Raw genomic sequence first — 27470 nt, 5'->3', positions numbered from 1 at the left:
AAAGTGACATCAACAAGGGGCATGAGTAAGGAAGAACAAAATCGCCTGAGTTCTCTCTTCCACAGCTACGATGTGGATAATTCAGGGCGGATTGAAAAACATGAGTTCTCTACTATTTGTCAGGAGCTCCATGTCCCGTCCCAAGAAGTAAACGGCATATCGACCGCCTGGACGTCGACAAAGACGGCACGGTGACCTTAGAGGAGTTCATCAGCAGCTTCAGAGAACAGCATAAGGTGGAAGAAGATGACACAGAACCAGAGGACAAGAAGTCCTCAGGAAGTGAGGCAGAGATTTCAAACGACACGGAACAGGCCATATCCAAGTGAGATATCAAAGTCATGTGTTTGTTTAAAAAATACATGTACAAATTAAGTGTAGAAAATGGACTGTGCACAGTGTAAGGAACCATTTATCTCTATTCACAGGCATGTACAGGCCTAAAGGGTGGGGTTTTCTTTTGTTCATGGAATTTAAGGAAACTGCTTGAACTCTGAAAATTATTGAGTGTAATGAAAAAGCTACCTGGACATTCAGACCTTGGACTTTGATCTTAGAGGATATTGTATTTACTAGTGCCCATTAAAAACGGGCCTGTTCGGAACGGGCCGCTTGACCTCTGGTATTGCCACTTGCAGCTTTACCGCTTATCCAAACACCTTCTCACTCTACACTGTGCTTCCTTCGGTCCTTAGCAATACACCTGCCATGACATAGTTGCGTCCCCTAGCAAAGCTAGAAATATGTGTCCTTTGTTAACAACTAGCTCTTTGGGACCAGGCTATTTCTGGGAACAAAAGTGTTAATCCGCTTCTTACATCGCGGTGCTTGATTTCTTTGAGGTTGCAACAATGTGGTCTCTCTTTCTTATGCTGTTCTTGAATGTACTGTAGTAAGCGACGGAGAGCGAGCTATACCCAGCATGCCGTTCGGCAGTGTAACAATTAGGGGTCTCCTTCTCAATACACCACACAGTGTGTATGTAACGCAGTACTAATACAAGTGTCCAAAAGTTCTCAAGAGCTTCCTTGGGTCCTCAGCTATACACCCGCCAAGTGTGAAGTCAATCAGATTGACTCGAAAGACTGACAGACAGACAGACAGAGGAAGACTCCTTCCATTTTAGTTAAATGCGTGTGTTAGTGATGCCTCCCAGTTGGAAAATGTATCTTTTTGGGAAAACATTAAAGGCTCATTGCAAAATTCCAAACAGGATCCCAGTTTAAACAGAATAGGCTATATGTTTGCAGGCACCCAGAAGTTTAGCTTTTCTTTGTTTTTCTCGGTTTGTCTTACTTTTGAGCTTCATGTGATGCAATGGATAAAACCTTTTCAGAAAGTAGATAATTCATTAAAACAAAAACTAAAGTCATTTTATTGATTTGAATAAGTTGTTTTCAGACATGCAAATTACATGCAGTAGCCTACAGTGTGGCAATATTTATAGGCCTACATGCGCCTCAGGTAGGCTAAAAGAATAATCTCTGGTTCTATAATTTCTAGTTTAAGTTTATTCAACTACATTACAGGCTATTAGACTTTCTCCACAGTGATAGCACTTTCATTTGGCCTGAAGCCCAGACCTCCTCTATTGTTGAGGTGAGAGAGGAGTGAATACACACACACACACACACGCACACACGCACGCACGCACGCACGCACGCACGCACTGCACAAACACACACACGCACTAAACTCAGGTAGGCTACAGATGGCTGGCGCGTTACCTGAGTCAGACAGCAGTTTTTCTGTTCGTCCAGCTGGTTAACCGGGACATTATTTTGTATTAACACAGAGACCGAAGCTTCCACGTTTGATTTATTGAGCGGTTTAATGGTTTAAGGTGGATTACCTTGTTTGGACTATTTGTAAATGCGTAACAGCTGTCAAAATGTTTGGATAAGAGCGAGCAAGTCTGGAAGTTGGGAGGAATACTTTCTTTTTGCAGTTTTCGGTGTCGCGAGAATAAAACGTTCACAGTACTGACGAGTTTCTGGATTTGCTCGTCTAGATCACCTTCATTTACTAAAACGCCTTCTTTTTTCCAGCCAGCCACAATCCTCCATCAGGGGTATGAGTGCAGAGGAGCAGGACCGGCTGCGCTGCCTGTTTCACGTCTACGACGTTGACAACTCCGGGCGTATCGAGAGAAACGAGTTCCTCACCATCTGTGCTGAACTGCAGGTGTCCGTGGACGAGGCGGACCGGATATTTAACCGACTGGACGTCGACAACGACGGAACCATCACCTTGCTGGAGTTCATCAGCGGCTTCCGCTACGGAGAGGTCATGGACTCGGACGGAGGAGACGTGTCCGCCGCCTGGGAGAACTTCGAGAGGAGGCTGGGCGAGCAGGCCAAGTTCATCCCCAGGTGAGAGCGCACACCTGTCCGCTGGGCAGCCAGGGAGGTGGTAGGCTACTGATAGGCTACAGATGGGTGGATGTCTTTAAAATATGGAAATTCTTTAGATGATATGCATGTGTTCAACAGTGAGCGCAGTGTGCATTTAAAGGTTATAGTGAGACATAGCCTAATCCCCACAAGGAAATCCACACATTAGCCTATTAAAAGAGAAATCCATAAAAACAGGTTAGTAGAGCCTTTTTAAAACAGCTCCAGTACTAATGATACAACTGCGTGTTGTTTTAATAATATGCAGAAAAACAGTGACAGTGACTGGGTGTAAGTGTGTTTGAGTGTTTACATATTTTTGTTTTGAGTGTGTCTGTTTTCCTGAAGACATCTCATTATAACCCAAAGATAAATAAATAAGTTCTCATGTTGAGTCATATCTGTTCCAATGATAGGGTGAGATCTGCCACACAGCTTCCACTTGAATTGAATTACTGTAATATGGTGATTATTCAAATTTCCATTATATTTTGTATCGCACCACAGAGTATATGTATATAGGGCTGAGTGATGGCTGACATCAATGTAAGTATATTAAGTATAATAATATAATTATTACAGTTTTTCTCGATTGCTTAAACACATTTCTTGAAACTATGCCTCGTATTCTCAAAACAGTAAACACAAATCCATAACGTCTCACCCAATTCACCAAACATCCTATTTTCAGGTCAAAATGAAGCACTATATCAAAACCATTAACTCTTGCTGAAAAACCAAACTTTGACCTCAGACGGGACACACAAGCCGTCACAACATACACACTAAAACTTAGTTTTACACACTGGTGTAATAAATTCAAAACAACATTTCCAAAACTGTTAAGTTATGTTGCCACAAACCTTTTCAGATGAACACAAGACACAACCAATGGTTACATTGGCACATTTTATTCATTACTGTATTACAGTACTACACAGTTAAAAAAAAAAAAAATTATTCTGCATCAGCATCCCGTCTTTGCTCTGGGTCAGGCCAGAGAATCTCGTCCACATCACAGGCTATATTGGCCCTAGCCAGGCAGCAGGGGTAAAATCCTCTTGCATGCCTGATCCACCCCTGGCACGCATCTACTGATATGTCTAGGCAGGCTTCTTCCATAGCCTGAAGGAGGTGAACACGCATATAAGGTTCTCGGTCATACACTTTCCACCGCCATGCCGAAAAAAACTCCTCTATTGGGTTAAGAAATGGAGAGTATGCAGGCAGAAAGAGGTTGGAAAATATTCGGTTATCGGTAAACCAGTCACGAACCAGAGCAGCGCGATGGAAGCTGACGTTATCCCAAACAACAACATAGTGAGGGTGCTCTGGTTGTGCTGGTTCCCTGTGGTCCAGCTGGAACATATGCTCTCTTAGACCGTCAAGGAATGCAAGAAGGAGCATAGTATTATAGGATCCTAGACTGGCATGGCGGTGGAGTACCCCTCGTTGGCTGATGGCGGCGCACATCGTGACATTCCCTCCACGCTGACCAGGGACATTTACAATAGCCCGATGGCCGATTATATTCCTCCCCCTTCTCCTTCTTTTGGTGAGGTTGAAACCAGCCTCATCCACAAAGATAATTTCAGGTGGAACAGGCCAGCCTTCAATCTCAAAGATTCTCTAAAAAACACATCAAAACACAATAGAGTATATCACTACCCTGAAGCACAGTTCAGGAGGGCACAAATGGCAGCATAAACTGCTATACTGTGATGGTGCACAATACTTCATACAATATCAAAAGTCATACCTGAACATATTCCACTCGTTGGTCTTTTACCCTGTCAGAGTTTCGTTCAAAAGGGACGCGGTACACCTGTTTCATCCGGAACCGATGCTTTCGGAGGATGCGATCAATTGTGGAAAGGCTGATGGAATTTATTCCTTGAAAATGATTATTATCCTCAATCACTCTCCTTTGAATTTCTCGCAGGCGGATTACATTATTGGCAATGACCATGTTTACAAGCTCCCTCTCTTGCTCCTCTGACAAAAGCCTTAGCCTCCCACCACCAGATGGTCGTCTCTGTAACCTACAAAAATAGGAGCATGCATTACTGTAAATTTGATGGATTTATTTAGTATTACAGAAGCATAGTACAGCACTCAAAAGTTACTGTACAGAGCAGTCGTACTGTAAGTACACCTACCTGTTTTCCTCCCTGAAGGTTCTGATGATGGAGGCGACGGTGAAGCGACTCAAATTAGGCTGGACTCGATGCCCAGCCTCCCTCATGGTCATACCATGGACGAGAACATGGTCCACTAAAGTGGCTCGAATTTCATCCGAGACTGCTTGTCTCCTTGCCCTTACTCCTCTTCTACCTCGTCCTTCACCACGTCTTCCTCCTCTCCCTCCTCGCCTTCCTCCTTCACCACGTCCTCGTCCTCCTCCTTCTCCTTCACCACGTCCTCCTCCTTCTCCTCCTCCTACTCCTCGACCATGTCCTCTTCCTCTCCCTCTTCCTCTCCCTCTCCCTCTCCCTCCTCGACCGTCATTTCTCTGTGGATCCATTGTTCCAAAACTCAATGAACTGACTCTGGCCATTTTATCTATCTATTGGTGATTCTGATTGGTGTGTGATCAATTTTGACTCGTAGTGTTTCCACCTGGGTAATTGTGTGCTAATTGAGCTTCAGCTGTGCTGACTTGAGTGAGCAATATTGAATGCTGTGCTTTCTAAATGACAACATGGTGTAGGCAATGAGAAATTAAGGGATTTGTGTGTAGAGTTTTGCAGTAACAGTTCAACAAATCTGACTCGTGTGTCAAAACCAGGGAATAGTGTTTATAGTTTAGTGAAATGGGTGTGCTTTTTGAAAAATGGCGTTATGGTTTTGAAATTTTAGTTCAAAAGCCTGGTTATAGTGTTTAAGCAATTGAGAAAAACTGTATTAGATTATTAGACAATATTTTTTTCAATATCAAATGTTTAGAAAGTCACACATTAAAACAAAAAAATGAAATATGTTTAAAATAAGATAAGATAGACTTTATTAATTCCACACTGGGGAAATTCCTGTGCTACAGCAGCTCAAAAGAAAAACAATGTACAAACATCAGAATAACTTATGTCCGTCCCATTCTTGTGAATGTGATATCTCAGGAGGGAAACTCTTCACAATATCCACTTGGACTCAAGGATGAACTGATTAGATTTTGGTTGTCAAAGGTCAAGGTCACTGTGGACACACAAAACACATTTTTGGCCACAACTCAAAGAATGAATACGCTAATTATGACAACATTTCACACAAATGTCTAATAGGATAAAAGAATGAAGTGATGACATTTTATATTCAAAAGGTCAAAGGTCAACTTCACTGTGACATCATAATGTTCTGCAAAAACACTTTTCTGGCCATTATTCAGAGCCATACCTCAGACACAGAAGGGGAGATTGTGATTTCACATTTGGTCAGATACCAAATTGTTGACTCTAATCTTGGGTGTCCACCTTGAAACTGTGGTGAGTGAATAGATCTTCTGTGCTGCCAGGTTGAAGATGTGTGTGAAGCATCCATGTTTCACCAAAAAATACACATATCTTTTTTTTTTTTTTGAATTGCTTCAAAGTCTTCACTACGTATATTCTATGAGTCTGGACAGTCATGGATGTAATCTGCAACTTGACTGGTTGCTGGAAGCCTACAACCGCAAGGAGGTAATTCTAGTTTACTAGAATTTTTGGCAAAGTTCTTGCACACTTGTTTTCAGACAACATTTAACATTTGTGGTCGTAGTTACTGGTTTTGATATGAGCACCCAACCTGGTCTCACAGAATTCCGTGAAATGATCACAAACTGTTAACAGTGCATTACGTGGTGGTGGCACGGAATGTGTGAAAATTCCGTGTGGCCACCACGGAAAACAATACCAATGTAAAGTCAATGAGAAGATGACGTAGCATTAACAGCGACTACGGTAGCGAGTAGTATGAAAGTCCAAAAGTCCGCAGAGGGAGATTGGTTGGGATGGTGGATGGATCAAATACAGGACTTTCACCCAGGAGACTGGGTATCATGTCCCACGTGTCACCTTTCCTAAACCCAACCGTCGCTTTCTTCTTTTACTAAACCCAACCGTCCCGTTGTTGTCCCACGTCCCGTTATTCTTTTCCTAAACCTAACCGTTTATTCTTTCCCTAAACCCAACCGTTTAATTCTTTTCCTAAACCCACCCGTTTATTCTTTTCCTGAACCCAACCATCCCGTTGTTGTCCCACGTGTCATGGAAACGTAAGCCCACCCACGACCTTTTCCTTAACTTAAGGGGCCGTGTTCATTTCACGGAATTCTTCTGTGCAGCACCAGTACTCAGGTATTGAATCGGCAACATTATGGAATAATTAGGGTCTGTCTCTGTATAAGTGTGTCTCCATATGTGTGTGTGTGTGTGTGTGTGTGTGTGTGTGTGTGTGTGTGTATGCGTGCGTGTGTGTGTAGGCCAGGCATGGGACTCATCCTGCTGCTGTGACATCAGGACAGTGATTGTCACAGTGGTGTTGTCTGCTAAATACACTCACTTATCTTCAAACACTTGCAGTCACTGTTACAGCTGTCAGCTGAGAGATACACATTTGGAAAACAGCTCACTGACTTCAGACAAGTGTTAGGTTATGAAAGAAAACCAATTGCAAAAAATCAATTGCAATCCCATTGATAATTGTATTACTGACTGATGCTGATGTAATGAGTTGCATGTTTTGGTTTACATAATTGAATCTCTCAGCTGATTGAGACAGTGACTAATATTGTACCAAAAGACAGCTCCTCTGCTTCCCTCATTTGGTTTAGTTTTTAAATGCTCCAGAAATATTTATTTTTTAGAAATTCACTTGTAAACACCATATTTGTGTGGAAACAGTCTTAAAGTCAAAAGCACCTCATCATGCAGCCGTTTCAGAAGTCTGAATTATGGTTTCCCTATGCTTTGGGCTTTTGATTGTGTTAACGTAAATACGTGCTAAATATCCATTTATTCTCTATCCTGGCTTTATGATAATAGGCTCCTACCAAACTAATGAGGAACAATTTACCATGTTGTTGAATTCAGGGGAGATATGTGAAGGAAATAAAAATAACAAACAGAAAAACAAGACAAGTTTGAATAAGGAGTAAAACAGAATAGGGAGTGAGTTTATTTACAATCTTTTGGTCACTTGACTTATTTCTGTGCCATTTCTTCGACTTCAGGACTATAATCCTGTGATGAATAACACAAACAAAACATTAGCATTTTATGTGTACATAATATCTTAAGATATTCTTGGGAGGAGAGCTGTTTTCTACGACTTAAACAGCTATCCTGAACTGTCCTGGATGTATGATAACATCAATTACAACATCACAACAGTTGCTATGTACAACGTTCACTGTCTGTGCTTGTGTGTTTTTTGTTATGATGAGTTTGTGTTTGACACTTATGATGTTGCAGCGAGCTGTGTCACCGTGAGTTATTGACAGACAAGCAGCAGTGTCTATATGCTTTACCATTACAACCAGTCCGCCCTGTCAAAAGGCAAACACACACAAACACACTGACACAGGACACTTTATCACTGTATCATTATAATGACTTCAGTACAACATGCATGAGATAGACTGTGTGATTAGGTTTTACATTGACACATCCTGGTTTCTGTATTGTTTTGTTGTGGATCACTGGTACGTGCTGTAATGTAGTTATGCGTTATGTGTCACTGGCAAATAAAGTGAAACAAAGTGTGCATCAAAAATACTGGTAGCAATCAAGTAATTTGTTTGGTCTATTTTTAGCTGTGCATCTTTTGTGTATTGAACAATGTGATGAAATGGTTGTAGACTCAACTTTAAAGATAGTTATTGAGTTAAGTTATACAGAATATTGTCTTCCATGGGCCCGTATACGCTGTAGAAACATAAATGGAAAGTTTGCCAGCTAATCCAACCACTATTAACTTTTTCATTCATTGTTTAGTGATCTTTTTGGGCAATCAAAAAAACTCGATCTACTAAACTAGAAATGCACAACAATACACAGGAACATCCAAATACTTTAAGGTTGTCATTTTATTTTTATGTTTTTAAAGAAATAATTAATCATTAATTAAGTTTTTTGAGGAGACCTCAGAAATTGGCGATATTATGTAATGGTTTCAGTTTCACAAAGGAGTAGCAACTGGAGCAACTAACCACTAGGCGTGGCAGTGACTGGCTCTCTCTCTCTCTCTCTCTCTCTCTCTCTCTCTCTCTCTCTCTCTCTCTCTCGACATATAACGTGTTGATCAGTGAGCTCTAGATGTGCTGGTAGGTGGATTTTGCTACCTCTGGACAGAGCCAGGTTAGCTGTTTCCCCCTGTTTCCAGTCTTTGTGCTAAGCTAAGCTAACTGGCTGCTGTTTTGGCTTCATATTGAAGTGACGGATGTGAGAGTGGTATTGATCTTCTAATCTAACTCTTAGGAAGAAAGCAAATAAGCTTATTTCCCTAAATGTCACACTTCCTTTACCCTTCAAATAATCACAGTCCAATACAATACAGCTCTTGTAATTTGGTTTCACTTTGTTCGACTCAATAAAACAACTGACTTCTCTGATCCACCTGTCAAACATTGTAGAGCTGACAAAGTAGACATGTTTTACTCCCAGTTCACTGGTGTTAACTTCAGTTTCTGTATGAAACAGAACAATCTTGTTAGGGCAGAGATCTTCAACAGCGGGTCTGGGACCCCTAGGGGGTCCTTAGAGTTACTGCAAGGGGTTACAAAATTATTGTTAATTTTTTGAAAGTTTAAAAAAAAAAAAAAACTAAAATGTCTTAACATGAATCCAACATATTGGCAAATATTAATCAGCCTATTTTCGGAAGAAAAACACATTGATGATCGGCTACTGGCCTATAAGTAAGCTAGTCACTAAGGTAGCCATCCACAGCTACAGTTGATCCTAAGGTAGTCTATATCCACGACGTTCCACTTCTGGGATTGCTCAGTTGCCACCGGAAATTCCGCCAGATTTCACTCTTTTTGGCCGGATGTCCGTTACCTTAGATAGAAAGATCTTTGTGTTGGAATTTTAAACTCTGGTAGATTTATGAGGACTGTGGTTAACTCCTCCTCAGATCTCTGCAGGGTAAATCCAGACAGATAGCTAGACTATCTGTCCAATCTGAGTTTTCTGTTGCACGACTAAAACAACTTTTAAACGTACACGTTCCACCAAAACAAGTTCCTTCCAGAGGCTATTTTGCAGCGGCACCGTTGCTCCATCCGGCGCTTAGCTCCACCCATGACGATTGTGATTGGTTTAAAGAAATGCCAATAAACCAGAGCATTTTTTTCTCCCATCCAGGAATGCTGTGTGGACTAGGCAGACCTTCCTCCGCAGCGCTGTGGAGGAAGGTCTGGCAAAGCGAGACTATTCCTAAGGATTCACTGTGCCACATGTATGTTTAACATTAAAATATGATTAATAAAATCATGCCAACAAATATAATTTTAATGGCTTAGTATTCTATGCACTTAAAAGGTATAAAGGCTTTAGGCTGCCCACATTTTATTGTAGGCCTAGTTTAATATGCAACTTCATTTTACACAATATATGTAGTAGGGGGTCCCTGATCCATCTCTCTCTCAGTTAAGGCGTCCTTGTCTTGAAAAATGTTGAAGACCCCTGTGTTAGGGGAAAACAGTACTGTGTCACATGCCGGTACTACAGAACAAAGTTGATTTCAAATTCTGATTGTCTTTTTAGGACTGAAGAAGCGGCTACGTTGTACCAGAACATCAGTCTGACTGAGCCCAGACTGATAAATCTGTTTGAGAAAGTCATCACAAACTTCACCAAAGAGATCAAACAGCAGAACTCAGAGATGGAGAACCTGGCCCTCACCATAAAACGGTGGGAAACAAACAGACACGTATACAAACACTCACTTGCATCCTTCAAATTAAGTGAATGAAGATCTGACACTGATGTAAGACAGATTGATTGATTGTTTAATTAATATTTTCTACAATAACTATGGCTTTCCTTCTTCTTTTGTTTAAAACTGTTTGGTAAAAGACAGGCTGCTATTAAAGTAACCGCAATGACATGGGGTACACATGGGTAGACAAGAGAAGTTCCTCTCGTTGACAGTAGGACTGCAAAACATGAGAATGTGTGAATGTGTTTAAACATTATAACATCTTATGTATACTGAAAGGGAATAACAGTGCTGATAACAGTGTATAAATGATTGATGTTGGCTCATCTGCCTGTTGATCTTTGTGTTGATTTCTCCATAAAGTCAACTCTTTTTTTTAGTCAACAACTTTTTTTAATGTGCTTGTCGAGAGTTAGTTACTTGATCAAACTAGTGTCGAGTAGGGCCAAAGACCAGCATCTCCATTATCAGAATTTAGGAGCAGGAAATGATGTGACATCCAGGTTACATTGAAAATAGACTTATAGATTAAGGGCACACTCCCACCTTGCCTACCCAGAGCAACATGTAATGGTAAGAAAACATTTGGTTTAAGCCATGTTTCACATAAACCAATTATATCCAGACTATGCTAAAGAATTAAATCCTTATTTAGTAAGGCTTTGGCAGACAGTGATCTGATATTTATAAAATCAAATTTGAGGGTCTTGTTGGGGCTACCGCTTTCTGTAATCTGTAGACCTACCAGTAGATGATGTATTGATCGGAGCAAGCTATATTTTTATAAAGTAGGTTAAGTCAGTATAAAGCAGGTAATGGATGGTGAAGTTATCCTGTTATTGTTTTGCAGAGTGCAGGACCAAGCATCAATGCAGCTCAGTGAAATGGATGATGAGATTGACCAACGCATTCATGCTGCTGAGAGAAAAACACGAGAGCAGGTGGGACAAACTCAGACATAAGACTGCCTTAAAACATTACGTTTTATCTTGTTTTAATACTCCTAGCTCATGTGTTTGTTTCTCTGGAGTTTGTGTAAATACAAGCGAAAAGCAGGGTGCGTTTGTTCAGCTCTTCCCTTATGTCAAACAAACGTATATGGCTGAATATCAGATTACTCATCCAAACTCAGACACGCCTGCTGATCAGATGGATTTCACAACTCTGTGGATCCTAGAAAGGAAACAGTAGCTACAGTAGATATATAGAGATGCTGGAGCATGTTTTAGCCTTTTAGCCTATTTGTGATGATAAGGTTGGGTTATGCGTGGATGAAAATGATAATCTATAAAGAATCAGGGTGCATACTTGGTGATTCAAGTTGGCTGACATGCCACCACTGAGGCTCCAGATAATCTTTGAGTTCATGTTTGGCCAGTGGCCACAATGAGATAAGTCAAATTTAGGGATAGATTTGTGGCAGTTTCTGTCATTCTCTGCTTCTGACAATTGTCAGCAATGAGGCAGGCATAAATTACTGCAACATGAGCTTTTGAATTCTTGAATTATAGTTATTTTATTATCTTGTTGGCCTTTGTTTTCAATCTTTTTCCATTAATAATAAACGATAGTTACGTAGTCGTGAAGATTTTCTTTCCCGCCCTTGCGTACCGCTCGGGCTTCAACTACGTCCGCAAATACTGTATATAAACAGAGCAGACCCAACATAAGCTTTTTCTTCAGCTAATGTAACCGGAGCAGGTGGCCCGAATCTTAGAGGGCTACGCCTATACTCATAGAATCTGGAGTTACAATAACATAACTATCGTTCTATTTCATATAGGCTTCACCCTCTAAGCCACGCTATTGGGTTAGGGCGAAGCTGATGTAGTCAATGCCACCTGCGACCCAGAGCCCACAAGTGGAACATAGGCTAAACTTTTTTTCCCTCTCTGTCTCTCTCTCTCATGCACTGACAGGAGACTGTATCAGATAAGCCATTATCTTGATAGCGGAGCCTGCCATGGTAATGACTCGGCCTTGCTGGCTGTAAGCCCAAGCCGTGAGTGCAGGCATGCATGATTGGTGAGGGTAGTACATGATTGATAATTACGGGACGCCCGTGTTCCTCCCAACCACCCAGAGTGGGGGGGGCTCCAGGCAGTAGCCTACACATGCGGCACATATCATGATTGTAGGCATGCATGGTAGTGAGAGAGGATGTATCAGGATCGGTAATAACGAGGACACCGCGTTACACCCAGCACTCAATGCAGGCGGGGTGAGGAAGCAGGAAAACACACATGCAGGGCACATAATCCGTGATTGTAGGCGTGCATGATAGTGACAAAATATATATACATGCATATATAGGCCTATATATAGGCCTATATATATACATATATATGTGGGACACCGCTCTCCTCCCGGCACCCAGCAGCAGACAGAACACACATACGATGGGGCATCATCCATCGTTGAGAGAGGATAGAACCGAGTGTGTTACAGGCCTGGGTGATAGCCTCGCACAGCCAGTGAGACAGACGCTGTTTTGACAGGGCCGCTCCTTGGGAGTGTTCCCTATAGTGTACAAACAGCTGCTGTGCCCGCCGTGCGTAAAACGTACTGTGATAACGCACGCACCGGGCACAATTGGTGGAAAACCTCCTCCGCGTCGTTGTTATGAGGCGGGGGGAAAAAGCCCTGGAGGGAAAAAACCCTTTTGGTGAAAAAAAATTTTTGGTGTGAAAGAGGGGTTAGGCTGTAGGGTAGCTGCGCTCTCGTCCCCTCTAATGGAGAGACAGGACGGCGAAACTGACAGTGCACATAAGTCGCTCACCCTTCTGGTTGACGTCAAGGCAAGGAGAAGCGCCGTTTTTTGAGACAGCAACCTGAGAGGGGCTTGTGCCAAGAGCTCGAAAGGAGGCTTCCCCAGAGCTCGAAGCACCAGGGCCAGAACCCATTGGGGAGTGAGAGAGCGCACGGCGGGTTTCTGTCGTCTGACCCTTTTCAAAAAACGCTATACTAGGGGGTGCGCAAAAACCGTCCTCTCTCCATAGCCTTCGTGGCAGGATGAAATGGCTGCTGCGTAGGCTTTGACTGTGGACAGAGCCAAGTCGTTATCCACCAATGTTTGGAGATAAGTCAACACGAGTGGCAGGGGACACGAAATGGGGTCTGTTTCCCTCTCCGTGCACCAGTGCTGGAAAGCGGACCAACGCGCTGCGTAACACGCTGTTGTGGAGGGGGCTCTCGCGCTCTGAATAGTGCGCACCACGGCAGGAGGCAACCTCTGCAGGCTCAGCAGCCAGCCCCACAGTCGCTGGTTATCATTGGGGGGGGTGAGATATCGCGCCGTCCAGCTGTGACAGGGCGTCCCCGCTATACGGCAACTGCCAGGGGGGACCCACCAGCAGCTGAACCAGCGTCGGGAACCAGGATGCGCTGGTGCGCTCCGGTGCCACCAAGATCCTGGATGCGTTCCAGGAGACGAGGAATCAGAGGGACCGGGGGAAAAGCGTATAGGAGGGTTCTGGGTCAGGGGTGGTGGGAGAAAGCGTCCACGCCGAGGGGTGGATTGTCCCGTGTGCTCAAGGAAAAACCACAGAGCGCACTGTGTGTTTTCTTGTGAGGCAAACAGATCCACCTTCGCTTCCCGAACCTGCTCCACAGCTTCTGAACGAAAGTGGGATTAAATTTCCACTCGTTGTGATAGGGCCCTCCCCTTGACGTTAGGTCTGCCGCCCGGTTTAGCATCCCAGGGATGTAAACAGCCTTGAGGTACAGCAGAGGACTGTGTGCCCACAGCAGAAGGCTCCTGGCTATTTCTAATAGCCGGGCCGAGCGTACGCCGCCTTCGCGATTTAAGAACGCTGCTGCTGTAACATTGTCTGTCTGTAGCCTACGACAACATGCCTCCCCCGCTACCACTTTCATGGCGGTTGTCATGGCGACGGCGCTGCTGTGGAGGAGCCGCCTTCCAAGAGCCGAGCATTCGAAATCGTTCCGCTTGGTACAAATGGGACGTGGCTGTCTGTAGGCGGGGCCCAAATAGTCCATCAGGAGCTATAGGGCCGTACAGAAGCTTGCGTCTGATGTCAGTGGGTAGCTGTGTCATGTGGAGCCAGATGTTTCGCTGGCTCCACAGTCTGCCATGCCATGACTCTGGACAGCGCCACCGTGACGCCGTGGTCAGGGTGAGGATCGCGGTCATAGCTTTGCCAATCTCCGTGGCTAGCTCCGGAGGAAAAGCTCCCGGAGTAGGCTAATGGCCATGGCGGAGATGGCGGAGGCTAGCAAAGCTATAATGTTCTGTGCCGCGAGACCCTGGGCCGCACACTGGTGTGACCGGTCAGTGACCTGAGCACATACATGATCCATGGGGCGAAGGAGGCGTAGGCTTCCGGTGGCCGAAAAAAGTGGCCTTCAGAACCAGTGGCCTCTTCCACAAATGGCCGAAGCTCCGTGAAGTGGAAGAGTGGGGCCCGTGAGGAGGGCGGCTCCTGAGCGTAAACATCCCCGCTCAAGAGGCTGCGAGCGGGGGCTGGAAGCTCAGCCGGGAGCGCTATGCCTCTCTGGTCTGCCGCCTTTTGATGACCTCCGGCAGATCCAAAAAAAGAGGGTGGAGCCGCCTGAGGCAGAGGGGAAGAAGTGGTGCCCTTGGCCATTCCGGAGATGGGAAGAGCCGCAATGGGAGGGCATTGATCCCCGTTTCGAGGTCCAGTTCTCCCAGGGGGGAGGAGGGACAGCCGGTGACGGAGGCGTTATCCAAGAGAATCGAGCCATCGGACTCGTGCTCGTCGATAAAGCCTTCCTCCGGCGGATCCAGGGTGTTGACGGATTGCCGTCTGTCTGCCCAGCTGCCATCCCCTTCCCCGCTAGCCTGACACTCCAGAAAAGCTTCCGCCTTCCGATAAGCTCTTTAGATGGCAGGCGGATGCAGAACTGGCAAGAGGCATAAGCGGCGCCAAGGCAGGTCTCACAGCGGGGATGGAGGTCCGGCGGCAGGATGCAGCCAGTCCGGCAGGTGAGGCAGAAGTGAACACCGCTGGAAGTCGAGCTTGTCTTCATACTGCTAGCTTGAAGAAAAAGTGGGAGCAGAGCAACGGGTCCGCTCTGTTTATATACAGTATTTGCGGACGTAGTTGAAGCCCGAGCGGTACGCAAGGGCGGGAAAGAAAATCTTCACGACTGCGCATGCGCGAAGGGATAAACCCAATAGCGTGGCTTAGAGGGCGAAGCCTATACGAAATAGAACTTCTGGATTGTGAGTTTTATAAAAGCTGGAGTCTGGTGAAACACTTTAAACAGGGTGGTGTGTGAAATGAAGAAAAAAAACGACTGACTCTGTGACAGAATAGTACAGATCGCCTGCTCTCCTGTAGCCGCCTTCTGTTCTGTGACAGAGGAGCAGCGGAGCAGCCTCTCCCCTCTCTCCTCATGTGTAGCAGCACTGCGCACAGTGTGCAGGTAGTTAGAAGGGGAGGGGGGGACAGGGTGTGCGGGTGCTGGTGTAGGTAGGAGAGACAGCGGGATGCGACGGGAGAAAGACTCCGCTGAGCTGGCCTGGCCCTGGGCAAGCCAGCCTTCTTTGAGAATTCTTTATCGATCTTTTTCCCTCCCTTTGTAGAATAACATTTTTTTACTTCAAAGATAGGCTACCTAAGTAATAATTATAAGGTAAAATAAATTCATGTATTGAATTTGTGATTATTTGGCTAAAGAGTTCTATTTCTTTTTATCTACCTTGCTGACAAAACCACTAAGCTTTATACAAATGATTGCGTAATGACGTCAAAAATATGCAAATGAGCGTATGACGTCATCAAACGACTTTTAGCGACCTTTGGAGCTGGTGCTAGCGACTTTCATTGGAAAAGAGTTGGCAACACTGCTCACAGGCGGTCAGTCTCTCAGTAGCCTCGCGCAGCAGTCCCAGCCTGCAGAGAGGAGACACACACCACTCCGCGTCCAGGCTGCACACACGCACACATCGTTACATCATAGCCTCAACTTATTGAAAACACAACTAATCCACATCCAAATTATTTCAAAACCAAACAAAAATAGAGAGATTTCTAGTGAGGACCAACAAGGCAACCGACGCACCACCAGCTGCAAAAAAGCTTTGAAGGTACATTGAAGCATACCTGGCTCAGGTCTCACATTAACATCGCCTACCTGCAAGCTTCTGTCAAAAATGCAGATGATATGCCTACTGTTAGGCCTAGTAATAATAACAGTAATAAAGCATGAATTCATATCAGAGGTCTGGTGCCAATTCCCAATTATAGCAATAGCCTAGTAATGATAATAGGCCTACTACTACTCATGATAATAATAATAATAATGCCTGCAAGCTCACATTAGAAGTCTGGTGCTACTGCCAATTATAACAATAGCCTAGTAATGATAATAGGCCTACCTACCGCTACTGATGACAATAATAACAATAATAATAATAATAATAATAATAATAATAATAATAGTGTGGGCCTAAAAATAATAGCCTAGCCTAGGGCTATCTATCTATCTATCTATCTATCTATGCAAGGTGGTGTAGTGGGGGTGGTGCCGGGAAGGGGGGGCCCAACTGCAATGAACCAGCTTTGGGGGGGCCCAGCTTGCAAAAGGTTGAGAACCCCTGTATTAATTGAATCTCTAACCTTATCTTTGGTCCTGATGTTTCTTCAAAGCTTGAGCGGGAACATAAACTTATTAAACTCTCTATAAACTCTTATGTGTGTGTGTGTGTATAAACTTATGTAAGTGTACTTCACTGACCCAGCTAACTCAGAAGCTGCTGTTTGTTTTGTGCACACAGTCATGTTCTGACACCTATAAGAGAGGTCTTTATTTTTGGAAACTGTAGATAGACAGTTGCTGATATCAATTCCCCAGCTGGGCTCCGTCATTGGTTTAAAACCTTCCTTAAAATAGTCACAGATTAATGTGTCACAGATACATAAATGTAGAGAGCAAACAAACACACACACACACACACACACACACACACACACACACACACACACACTTTTATAAACTCTTGTCTTAGTGAAAGTAATTATTTGTATTTTTGTTCTGTTTTGTGTTGTGTGTCTTTGTGTAGGAGAAGAAGCAAACAGAGACCGCACTGAGTGAGTTACGGAGAAGTTATGAAACTGAAATGTGTGAGCTGCAGTGTAAAATCCAGAGGATGCAGATGGTAAATCTTTTCACCTGTTTGACTGCACTTCATTTTCACTACAACACACCATCAACATTGTAGGTCAATACAGACTCCAGTAGTTATATTCACAACCCTCTTGCTGTATATTCTGCTCAGTGTTGTGCATGTAGGACAACATGTAGACAATATGTGCACGGTAATAATGTTATACTATTTATTTTCTAACACTAATTGAATTTTAACTTTGTTGTATGAGTGCATGAATATAAAATATCAGATTGGAAATAAGTATGCAAAATGTTAGGCTACACATCACTTAAGTCAGATAAAACTCTTAAAGAAAAAAGTTTTTAAAAAAACGAACGATGCACTGTTGTACTCTCCGGATGAAATGAGGGCTCAGGCGTCATTACAAGGAGCGCTCTGCCAGAGAGAAGGATTTGACCTACTGAGATACAAACACAAACGGCTCCTAAAAGTGAACTCTACTGTACTGTTTGGGAAAAACACGGTTCTGATAAACAGTAGAAATTTTGACTCTAAAGTTAACATGATAGTGTGTATGTAGTATGTACTGTATATGTGCAGTATTTGCAGTTTCCAAAACTACAGCATGAGAGCAATCTGATTTAGGTCTACCCTTTAGTCAGATACCATTAATCCTTACTACGTGAACTTGTCCATCAGATAGAAGAGAAGTACAAGAGCATCACTGTGAAAGACGAGAGCTCTGCTCTGAAGAAGAAGATCAATGAGCTAACACTGGTGAGACCGAATATACTTATTTATAACATAATGTTTTGTTTCACTATATCTTGTAGGAGGTGTCAAACGCATTGTACTTACTTTTCTGTTGTTTATAACACACTCATATTCCTCCTATCTGCAGGAGAACCAGCGGTTAAAACAGGAGCTGATGAAGTCTCAGACCGAAGTCGCCTGTCTGCGCAGTGAGATGGACTCGCTAAAGACGGAGCTAACCGATCAAAGCATCAGCTTGGAACGGTGAATTTATTAGAGTTTGGTCTGGTTTTGTGTCCTTGTGTATGCTGTGTGTTGAAATTCTTTTAATTTTTTTTGTATAATTATTCAGATCAGTTTAGGCTAATTTGACTGGATTTATCTTGATTCATGAAGAGTTGCGTTTTAATCATTTCTGCAGATTAGTTTTTTGCAAGATATTGAAGTGGAGGTGCAGTTCAATAGGCCTCAGCATCTCTGTCTGTGCTGATCATACATAAGAGGATGCGTTTTTATTTATCACAGTATTGAGAAGGAAAAAGGAATAAGACTCATTCTCTCTACATGCATACACACTCTTTACTTCCGGTGTAAACTCTGAAAGTTTAAAACTAGAATCACTGAGTTGCAGAACAGGTTTTCTCCATCTCGCCTAACTTGCAGATTTATGTGAACTTGAGAATAATAAACAATTGCACCCTGTTCTCCATTGGCTCCAAATGCTCCAACTTACATACATTTTAAACCTATTTCTAAAAAATATCAATTCATATAATCAATCTGTCCTCAATCTGCTTATCAAACGACCCCAGTGTGGAGATGTTTTGCTGCAGAGGGACAGAGACCACGCCCCCCTCTGACTGACACACAGTCCGTTCCTTCCCGGGGGTGTTTTTGTTTTGTCACAGCTGAAACAGGATATCCTGGAGTGACTTCACACAAACAATAACTTCTTCATAAGCGTTACTTAGCAACAGAAGCAACAGGGTCAGTGGCAGGATAACACTCCGCCTCCTCGGCTCAGTCCGTCTCAGTTATGGTCTTTACAATGTAATAATCATACATCAGGTGTAATATATTTGAGTAAATCAGTTGATCTGCTGTGAAAGAAATGCGCTGATTTTACTGACATTAACTGGGATACAGCGGCATGCTATATTTCTCATCTTATTTCATCTCAGTTTTCAAAGTCAGGGAATATGTGGAGGCTAAAAAGAGACTTCCACTGGCACTAATTCAGGTTTTCATAACTTTGGTAGTTAATATTCATAATAACAAACAATTGTTGGTGTTTTTGTTGCAGAGACGAGGAGTTTATGAAACACTTTTCTAATGAGCGAGACGTCCTGGAGAGACAGATCGAGATTCTGCAGTAAGTCAGACAGTACCGTACACGCCAACTAATGAGTTCTTATTGTACTTAGATATTAGTTAGATTCAAGAAATAAAAATAAATATATTATATTATATATATATATATTCTTTCTGTGCGGATAGGACAGCCAACAGGAAGCTGCATGACAGCAACGATGGACTGAGATCTGCCTTGGAGAGGACCTCAAGGGTAAAGCTGCACAGTTAAACTAAAAATAATGAAAATTTAAAACTAGTTCAGTTTCCAAGTTGCAAGAGGCTAACGTTATTTCATCCATTGTGTTTGTTGGGTTAGTGGACATATAAACGTGGTATTTTGATGCTATTTTATAGAAATATTCAGTTCACTTTTGGCTCATTTGACTAGATTTATTTAGGCTTATGTTGATTTGAGCTGAGTTTCAATCTTTTTTTAGTTTTTTTGCAGGACATCAAAGTTGAATTGCAGTCTAATAGGCCTCAGCATTGTATTTGATTAATCAGGTTTACTGCAGCTCTTTCTACTGTATATTTGGAGATGCATTTTTCACAGTACAAAAGAGAGAACAATTAGGTATTCTGATGCTTAAACCTGTTCATATGACAGATGTTTAGCAGTAACATTCAGGGTTTATTTTTAATTGTTGTGTGTTACAGTCTGGTAACGGTGGATCACCAGGAGAAATAAACAGAAGCAGAAGTAAAAGCATCTGCTACACATCACCCTATGCACTAATGGACAGGTAAGACCTGCAAACAATGCAGATGGTTGAGAAGTGTTAAGAAGTCTCTAGACTGAATTTATATCTGTTCAAATATCACCATACCATCTGCACCAGTGTGTGAATGCTACTCTTTCAGTATAAGCCATATATTATATTATCTTCTTTTTTTCCTAAAGCATTTTAATTCTTCCTTTTAGAACCAAGTCAAACTTACAAGTGTAAAGCAGATTATTTTCAGTTGCATTGAGTACAGTTTAAGGTTTAACAGTAGATTTAGGATAATTAACTGGTTAGCAGTTACAGGAAATGTATATCAGACCAGGTTTATCAGGTTTAAATCATTTGCATCTCCAGCAAATGAAGAAGGGATTTTGCTTAAGAACACAGTGACATCAAATCAAAATGTTTTTGCTTGAAATTGAAGGCTTATTTCTCCTAGAACACATTGCTGTTCATTCACACAGTAGGAAAGTACATTTTGAATGTGCTGAGAGATATTTAATTAAGATGCTGTCCAAGTTCATGAGCTGAGAAGTTGAACCATGTGATTCTATGGTGTTTAGGGACAAAGGTTTTTTCTCAATGTAATAAAGAAGGAGGATATACATTGCATATACATTTTGACATCAGCATTGTCTTTTCTGTTGAAGTGAAACAATTATCCCTGTCATGGCCACAAAGAAAGAAAAAACTCCTGTAATAAAGTGTTTTATCATTAGTATAAGTATTACATTATGCCATTCACATACTTTGTACATTTACAGGTATGAGTACAGATGCACTGGTAATCTTACACTTTCCCTTCAAATGTAGAAAAACAAGACAAAAGCATTATTAAAAAAAGACAACATATGCATGTACACATACACAGTAAACTGTACTGTGATTATGCACACTGCACACAGACTACACACACTGTGTGATTGATACAGATCCTTTACAGACTTAAATAACTATGCAGAGGCCATTCTAACGTTAACACATCCACCTCAAATCCATGGAGGTGAAAGGTGGTGGACCACTGAAGAGTAGGAAAAATGTTGATGGTTCTGGGCCAATGGTGTTTTCCACCATTGTTTTGGGACCAAAGCAGAACTCTCAGAGACAGATATTTTAAAACTCAGGCAAATGAAAACAAAACTATCTGAGTGGCTGGATACACTAGGGATAGGGCTCTTTGTAATTTGGCTGAACCTTGTGTTTAATGTCATGGATTATTTCCTGACCTCTTCCCCAGGTTCGGCCAACGTATGGATGATTTCACTCTGTACAGCTGCCGGCCCAGTTGTGACACTCTGGCCTTGGCCATGTGTGACCCAGGCTTGAGGCACAGACACAGCAGCGAGTGTGAGGAGGACAGTCTGCCTGAGATCTACATGGACAGCGGCCTGTCGACACTTAGAGGTTCACACAGAGGCTACGACTCAGAGCAGGAGGTCAAAGGTCAAGAAGAAGAGGAAGAGAAGGAGAAGAAAGGGGAGGATGACAACAATGATAGTTTGATGGGGAAAAACTCTGACACTGAAGTGAGACAATAAGAGACACAAGTGTGCATGCCCATCGAAACTGCAGCAATGAAATAATTTCTTTTAACAAGTCTCAGGTTGTGATGTTGTAAAGAAGTCATAGTGTTAACATGTGAATTCTGTGTCAGATGTTTGTATTAATGTTACAATGTCTGCTTCTGTGTGTCTACTTCACAGCCAGCAGAGACTCAGGACAGTGAATCAGCATTCGGGTCGGACAGCAGCTCAGTTTTGGACTGGAAGCCATCTGAACCCATTAGTGTGACCAAACCCCCAGCCCCAACTATTCGGAAAGCCCTCAGTGCCATCAGTGTGCAGGTATGATAGAGATGGAATATAAGAAAGAGAGAAGGATTAAAAATAAAGGGAGATAGAGGAACAGGTGGAGGATTATTATTTATGTTGCTTCAGAGCGAAATATCTCAACATCTCGGTCAGATTCCTGTCAAATTCCCGGTATTGATATTCATGGTCATTAGAAGATTATTCTTATAATGATTTTGGTAACTTACATACATTTTGTCCAGAGCTACCATCATGTCAAAATATACAATATGTATTTTGAAAATGGCCAGATTTTCATAAGATTTGCTGCAGGTATTCAAGAGAATGACGATTAATCCCAATCAACAGTGAGCTAGAAATACATTTTGGTAAATTTTTCAGGATAACTTTACAGTTTTAGCTCCACCACATTTTTGGCACCAATTTTAGCAAACTATGTATGAGTATGTTCTTTGCTTATTAAAACACTTATATTGTATACATTGCAATCTCTAGCTGCTGCTAGTGGGGCTTTGGAGTTTGTTTAATGTATGTATTGAAATTTTCTGACCTACAATTAGATATAAATCCCTCGTCTCCATCACTGAACAGAGTTGATGATGAGATCCAAAGCAGCTATTGCAAAATACAGGACAAAATATATTTAACGTGTAAAGTAAATATGCAGAATGTAAATACAGTCATCTTATGTGTTGCATGAGTGCCTCACTCTGCCACTCTGTCTCCTCTCCAGAAGGAGGACCAGAACAGCACTGACCTGAGCTACATGACATCCGAGAAGGCCTACAGGATCGTGTTGGCTGGAGATGCTGCTGTGGGAAAGTCCAGCTTCCTGCTTCGCCTCTGCAAGAACGAATTCAAATTAAACTCCAGCGCTACACTGGGTCGGTTGGAGAAACTAAAGCCAACTGTTTGTCAATCTTATGTTAAAATAACAAGATTTAGTGTCTTGTTCTCTCCTCCTTGACCTGACAAATTAAGGCAAAAAACTATTCCCCAATCATTTTCAGTTGACTGATTAATGATTCATTTCTGCACATGGTGAAGTCAAAGCTATAGTAAAGCTACAGTAAATAATCAGTTAATCTGATCAGGCACTGTGACTGAGCAAGGTCGCGACTATTTAGAAAAAAAATTCTTTTTCCTTTGTTTACCAGCTTAGTAGTGTGACATGTTAATTGTGTCTCTGTTGTGTGTTCAGGAGTGGATTTCCAGATGAAGACACTAATCGTAGATGGAGAGCCCGTTTCACTACAACTATGGGACACTGCAGGACAAGAGAGGTGTGTGTTGGTGTGAATAGAATTGTATTGTTTTATCAGATGTTTGTTGTTTGGAACTTTTCATTTATAGATGTGTTTTTAAGAGCTTGTTATTACATGTGTGCAGATCTAAAAAAGTCAAACTAACTAACTAACTAACTAACTAACTAACACACACACACACACACACACACACACACAAACACAGAGTGCATAAGCAAACATGCTGGCTTTATCCTATCACAACCAATAAGTAAAATTAGGTTTGTGTATGTGTGTATCTTGAACCATTTTCTCCCGTCATCTCAGGTTCCGCAGCATTGCAAAGTCGTATTTTCGCCGGGCGGACGGTGTGTTGCTGCTGTACGACGTCACCTGTGAGAAGAGCTTTCTTAATGTTCGAGAGTGGGTGGACATGATCGAGGTAATGCACTACTCTCCTCTGCTAAATAGCTGCTGACTGACACTGTTTGTATTTAGCAAAAAAGTTCCAGACTTCAGCAGAATAGAGTGAAGGTGAAATCTATCCACTCTTCTGGAATTGCAATTTGTATTGGCAGCATTTGTTTTATTATACGGTGTTTTAAGTAAATGTGCTGCATATGTTCATTTGAATATAAAACTAAGTGATCTTGCTTGTTTCTCTCTTTTTACATGCAGCAGATATGTAAGTGTCGGATGTAGATTGTTTAGATTGTGGTTTGTTGTTATACTGTGGGCATGTTGCCATTTCTGTGACTTTTGATTTATGCATGCTGTATGTGAATGTTGTGTCCTGTGTGATATAATGCACTATGTACACACTGTGGTACTTAATGTCAAATCAATACTTTCAGCCTTTAATAGTTTCTTTTTTTTAGCACATAAATTCTGTAATTACCATGTTGCAAAGTATGTACAACAATAGAGCAGTTTACAATATGAAGGTACGCTGCAATATTAAGTCTTCCATTTCATTTGTTTCTGTTTTTACCTTCTTCTTTTTTTTGCATAGCAGGATGTGTCCCAGGAGGATATTCCCATCATGCTCGTCGGTAATAAGTCTGATCTTAGACAAGATGGAGCTAGCTGTGTTCCTACCAGCTATGGAGAGAAACTGGCCATGGTAATGACACATAAACACACATCTTACTATACTTGTGAGGACATTTTAATGATGACATAACTCTAAACATTTGCTACACGTGCTGCAAATCTACACCTAACTCTTATCCTTGTTTAATCCAAATATAAATCCAAGTCATAACCCTTAACTTAATTTCCTGTCTTCACCCAACAGACATACAACACTCTATTCTGTGAAACTAGTGCCAAAGATGGCTCCAACATTCTGGAGGCTGTGCTGCACCTGGCCAGGTGAGATAAGACTGTTTCAGTCAGCTGAATGCACAAAACGAAAACAGCAGTGGAAGCTTTAATCTTTACAAAATTATGCTTCTGCTACTAGCTGTAATGAAATTGGCATGAGTGATTGGCAGCTACATTTAAAACACATATGGTAACACTTTACTTGAAGTTTTCTACATAAGAGTGACATGACACATGAACCCTAACCATAACTATAACCATAACCATAACCATAACTTGTCATGACAAAACCGAATGACACTTACTAAAAGAAGCGTTATGTCATAAACGTTTATGACTTGTTTATAATGTTTTATGACATGTTCATGACAGTGTCATGTCACTCTTATTTAGAAAATGTTCGACCTGTTCCTCTTTTCTTTCCCCCCCATAGGCAGGTAACAAAGCAGGCTGCTTTTGATGAGAAAAGTCACTATCAGTCGCTGCCCAACTTAGAGGCTCCCAGGAAGAAACCAAACTTCTCCTGCTGCACCTGATCAAATTCAACAGAGCTGGACCTCATCACAGGTGGGAAAAGGACTACAAATGCAGAAACCTTCCAAACCACAAAATGAGATATAATCTTTACAGAACTACAGTAACAGGAACAAATCATCTTTGTAAATAACCAAAAGAATTTAACATATGGATTAAGTGAGCAAACAATTGTGGGATCACAGCAGAATACCCACTACTCTCTTTTTTTCAATTCAACGTTATTTGAACATGACTTGATTTGTATTTCAGCCACACTTTTTATTTTATGAATATTTAAGTCAGTGTAAACTTCTTGCCATGTGAAACTTATGTTAATTTTTTATTAAGCTATTACACATATTTAAGTAAGTAAGTTTCTTCCACATTTGCACAGTTTGCCCAGGCTGGCACTGCCATGTTGTGAATATACTTCAAGCTAATCATGGAAAGAGAAAGACAGCTGTGAAAGTGAAGTAAAATGTCAGAAGGATTTGAATGTAAAACCAAATATGTGAGCATGTTTTTAAAGTGACATTAGTATGTGACGCTGACAAATACCTGCATGTGATACAGGACAGATGTTAGCATATTGTAATGGTGAGGAAATAAGAAAAAAAAGAATAGATTATTATCTGGTTATGATATTAACTGTGGCACCTACACAAGTGTGCTGTTTGCGGATGTCAAACTTTGAACTGCATTGATGGCCGACATGGAGACAATAAGAATTATGGGAGAACTTAAAGCAAGATCTTTGTCGTCATTCATAAACGATGAACCCTGGTGCAATGTATGGTTGTATGAGACTTCACGCTAATGTCACAATCCACTGTCTATATAATATTACCCCGCAGTGTTACATTCCTTTTCATTTGACTTCCCACTGGGGATGACTGTTTGTTATAGAAGTTATATGTTTGGAGCTGAACGTATAACACATCATGAATGCTTTAAATAACTACTGTAATTTTATTTTCTGGTATGAGTTATGAAAAAAAGAGAGGTGGCAGGAGGCAGAGTCATTATTATTCCTCAGATGCATGACTGTAATTCTGTTTAAATATGTACATTTCATTTTAGCAATAGAGTATGTCTTATTATTATTTGTTAATAATCATATTATCAGCTTACTGAAGGGCAGTGTATAAAGATGTCAATAAACTTTAAATTAAATGCTTGTTGGATTATCAAACAGCCCCTGAAACTCAAGCTCAAGAACCAACGGATATCTACATGTGCATGTAGTAGAAGATGTTGCTCAGCTATTTATTTCCACACAGATTCAACTTCTTTTTAAATAAATGTCATAAGAAATGCAACTGTGAAGTCACTGCTTTTGCAACTCTCTCTGTGACTGTGTTAAAAGTCCCTTTCTCAATAAAAAAATATAGTGTGAATGCCACAACAGCACAAGACTGGTATCGCCCAGATAAAACATTAGATCTTTATTTGGAGGTTTATTCAGGATATTTAATACAAACAGTTGTCACAGTCCATGAGTGAGGATAGTTTGACCTAAAACTAAGTGAAATAAATGCTTCTAAAGCCACTTAGAAAGCTCAAATAGGTTGTCTTACAGTTAAAGATGGCAACAATGGCAACGTCCATTAGTGCAGTACTTCTTGATACTTTAACTACATTTCTTATCATCATGAAAATGTACTCAAAGTTTCAAAAGTAAAATGTGTATTGTGGGATTATTATCACTGATGCATTAACACATGCAGCATTATAATGTTGAATGTTGTTAAGATAACAAAAATCTAACCTAATTTGTATAATGTACATAGTGTCATCTACCCACTTTAGAATCCAGTAGATCTCAGAACATTTGCTAAAGGGCCGCAAGGAAATCATAACTTTATAGGCTATCATAAGTTATTTGTGCTGTTTTGACCTCAAACTTAGCACAGGCTGTGCTGCATTTATCCTGATCCCTCAGCAATATACTGAATTCGAACTAAGATAGGTCCTCTGTATGCAATGTAGGTAATCGTTGTCTGTCATCACCACCTTTCAGCAGTATATAAAATCTGTGTGAAGACAAAACCTGAGTGTCGCTGAGAGATCATTAAATTGTCAATAGAAAAACGGTCCGCAACACCGGATGTATCATCTTTTTTATTTCATGCATTCTTCTTCATTGTCAAAACCCACAATGCAACTCAGCCACCAACAGTTTGGTCAGAGATTCTGGTGTGTGTGTGTGTGTGTGTGTGTGTGTGTGTGTGTGTGTGTGTGTGTGTGTGTGTGTGTGTGTGTGTGTGTGTGTGTGCTAGTAGCAACCTCAAGAAGAGAGGCGGAGCGGGCTACAGATGTCTGGTAAGCTCACTTCT

General features: G+C 41.7%; 1 protein-coding gene across 3 annotated transcripts; it reads left to right on the top strand.

Annotated features, from left to right (window-relative positions):
* The first annotated feature begins 1698 nt into the window (after positions 1-1698).
* rasef (RAS and EF-hand domain containing) lies at positions 1699-26509 on the top strand. Of its 3 annotated transcripts, XM_031309194.2 has the most exons (18): positions 1699-2372; positions 10136-10282; positions 11161-11251; positions 17359-17454; positions 18106-18183; positions 18308-18423; positions 19463-19531; positions 19657-19723; positions 20170-20255; positions 21475-21763; positions 21941-22081; positions 22782-22932; positions 23250-23331; positions 23620-23734; positions 24305-24415; positions 24590-24666; positions 25052-25185; positions 25529-26509. In XM_031309194.2, the coding sequence occupies exons 1-17, from the start codon at positions 2074-2076 to the stop codon at positions 25152-25154; spliced, it is 2118 nt and encodes a 705-aa protein (XP_031165054.1). In that variant the 5' UTR covers positions 1699-2073; the 3' UTR covers positions 25155-25185; positions 25529-26509. The 3 variants fall into 3 exon arrangements, with proteins under 3 accessions (XP_031165054.1, XP_031165053.1, XP_031165055.1); XM_031309193.2 differs by having other exon boundaries at positions 25052-26509; XM_031309195.2 differs by having other exon boundaries at positions 1700-2372; positions 24308-24415; positions 25052-26508.
* The last annotated feature ends 961 nt before the right edge of the window (positions 26510-27470 follow it).

Source organism: Sander lucioperca, chromosome 2, assembly GCF_008315115.2.
Source record: "Sander lucioperca isolate FBNREF2018 chromosome 2, SLUC_FBN_1.2, whole genome shotgun sequence".
NCBI classification, from domain to species: domain Eukaryota; kingdom Metazoa; phylum Chordata; class Actinopteri; order Perciformes; family Percidae; genus Sander; species Sander lucioperca.
This window is presented reverse-complemented; position numbering and strand designations above follow the sequence as displayed.

Excerpts from the sequence above, each read along its gene's own strand:
- rasef (XM_031309194.2), top strand. The coding sequence starts at position 2,074 with ATGAGTGCAGAGGAGCAGGACCGGCTGCGCTGCCTGTTTCACGTCTAC. Across the intron at positions 18,184-18,307 it reads AGATCAATGAGCTAACACTG|GAGAACCAGCGGTTAAAACA; the intron begins GTGAGACCGAAT and ends TCCTATCTGCAG. Across the intron at positions 22,082-22,781 it reads TCAGTGCCATCAGTGTGCAG|AAGGAGGACCAGAACAGCAC; the intron begins GTATGATAGAGA and ends TCTCCTCTCCAG.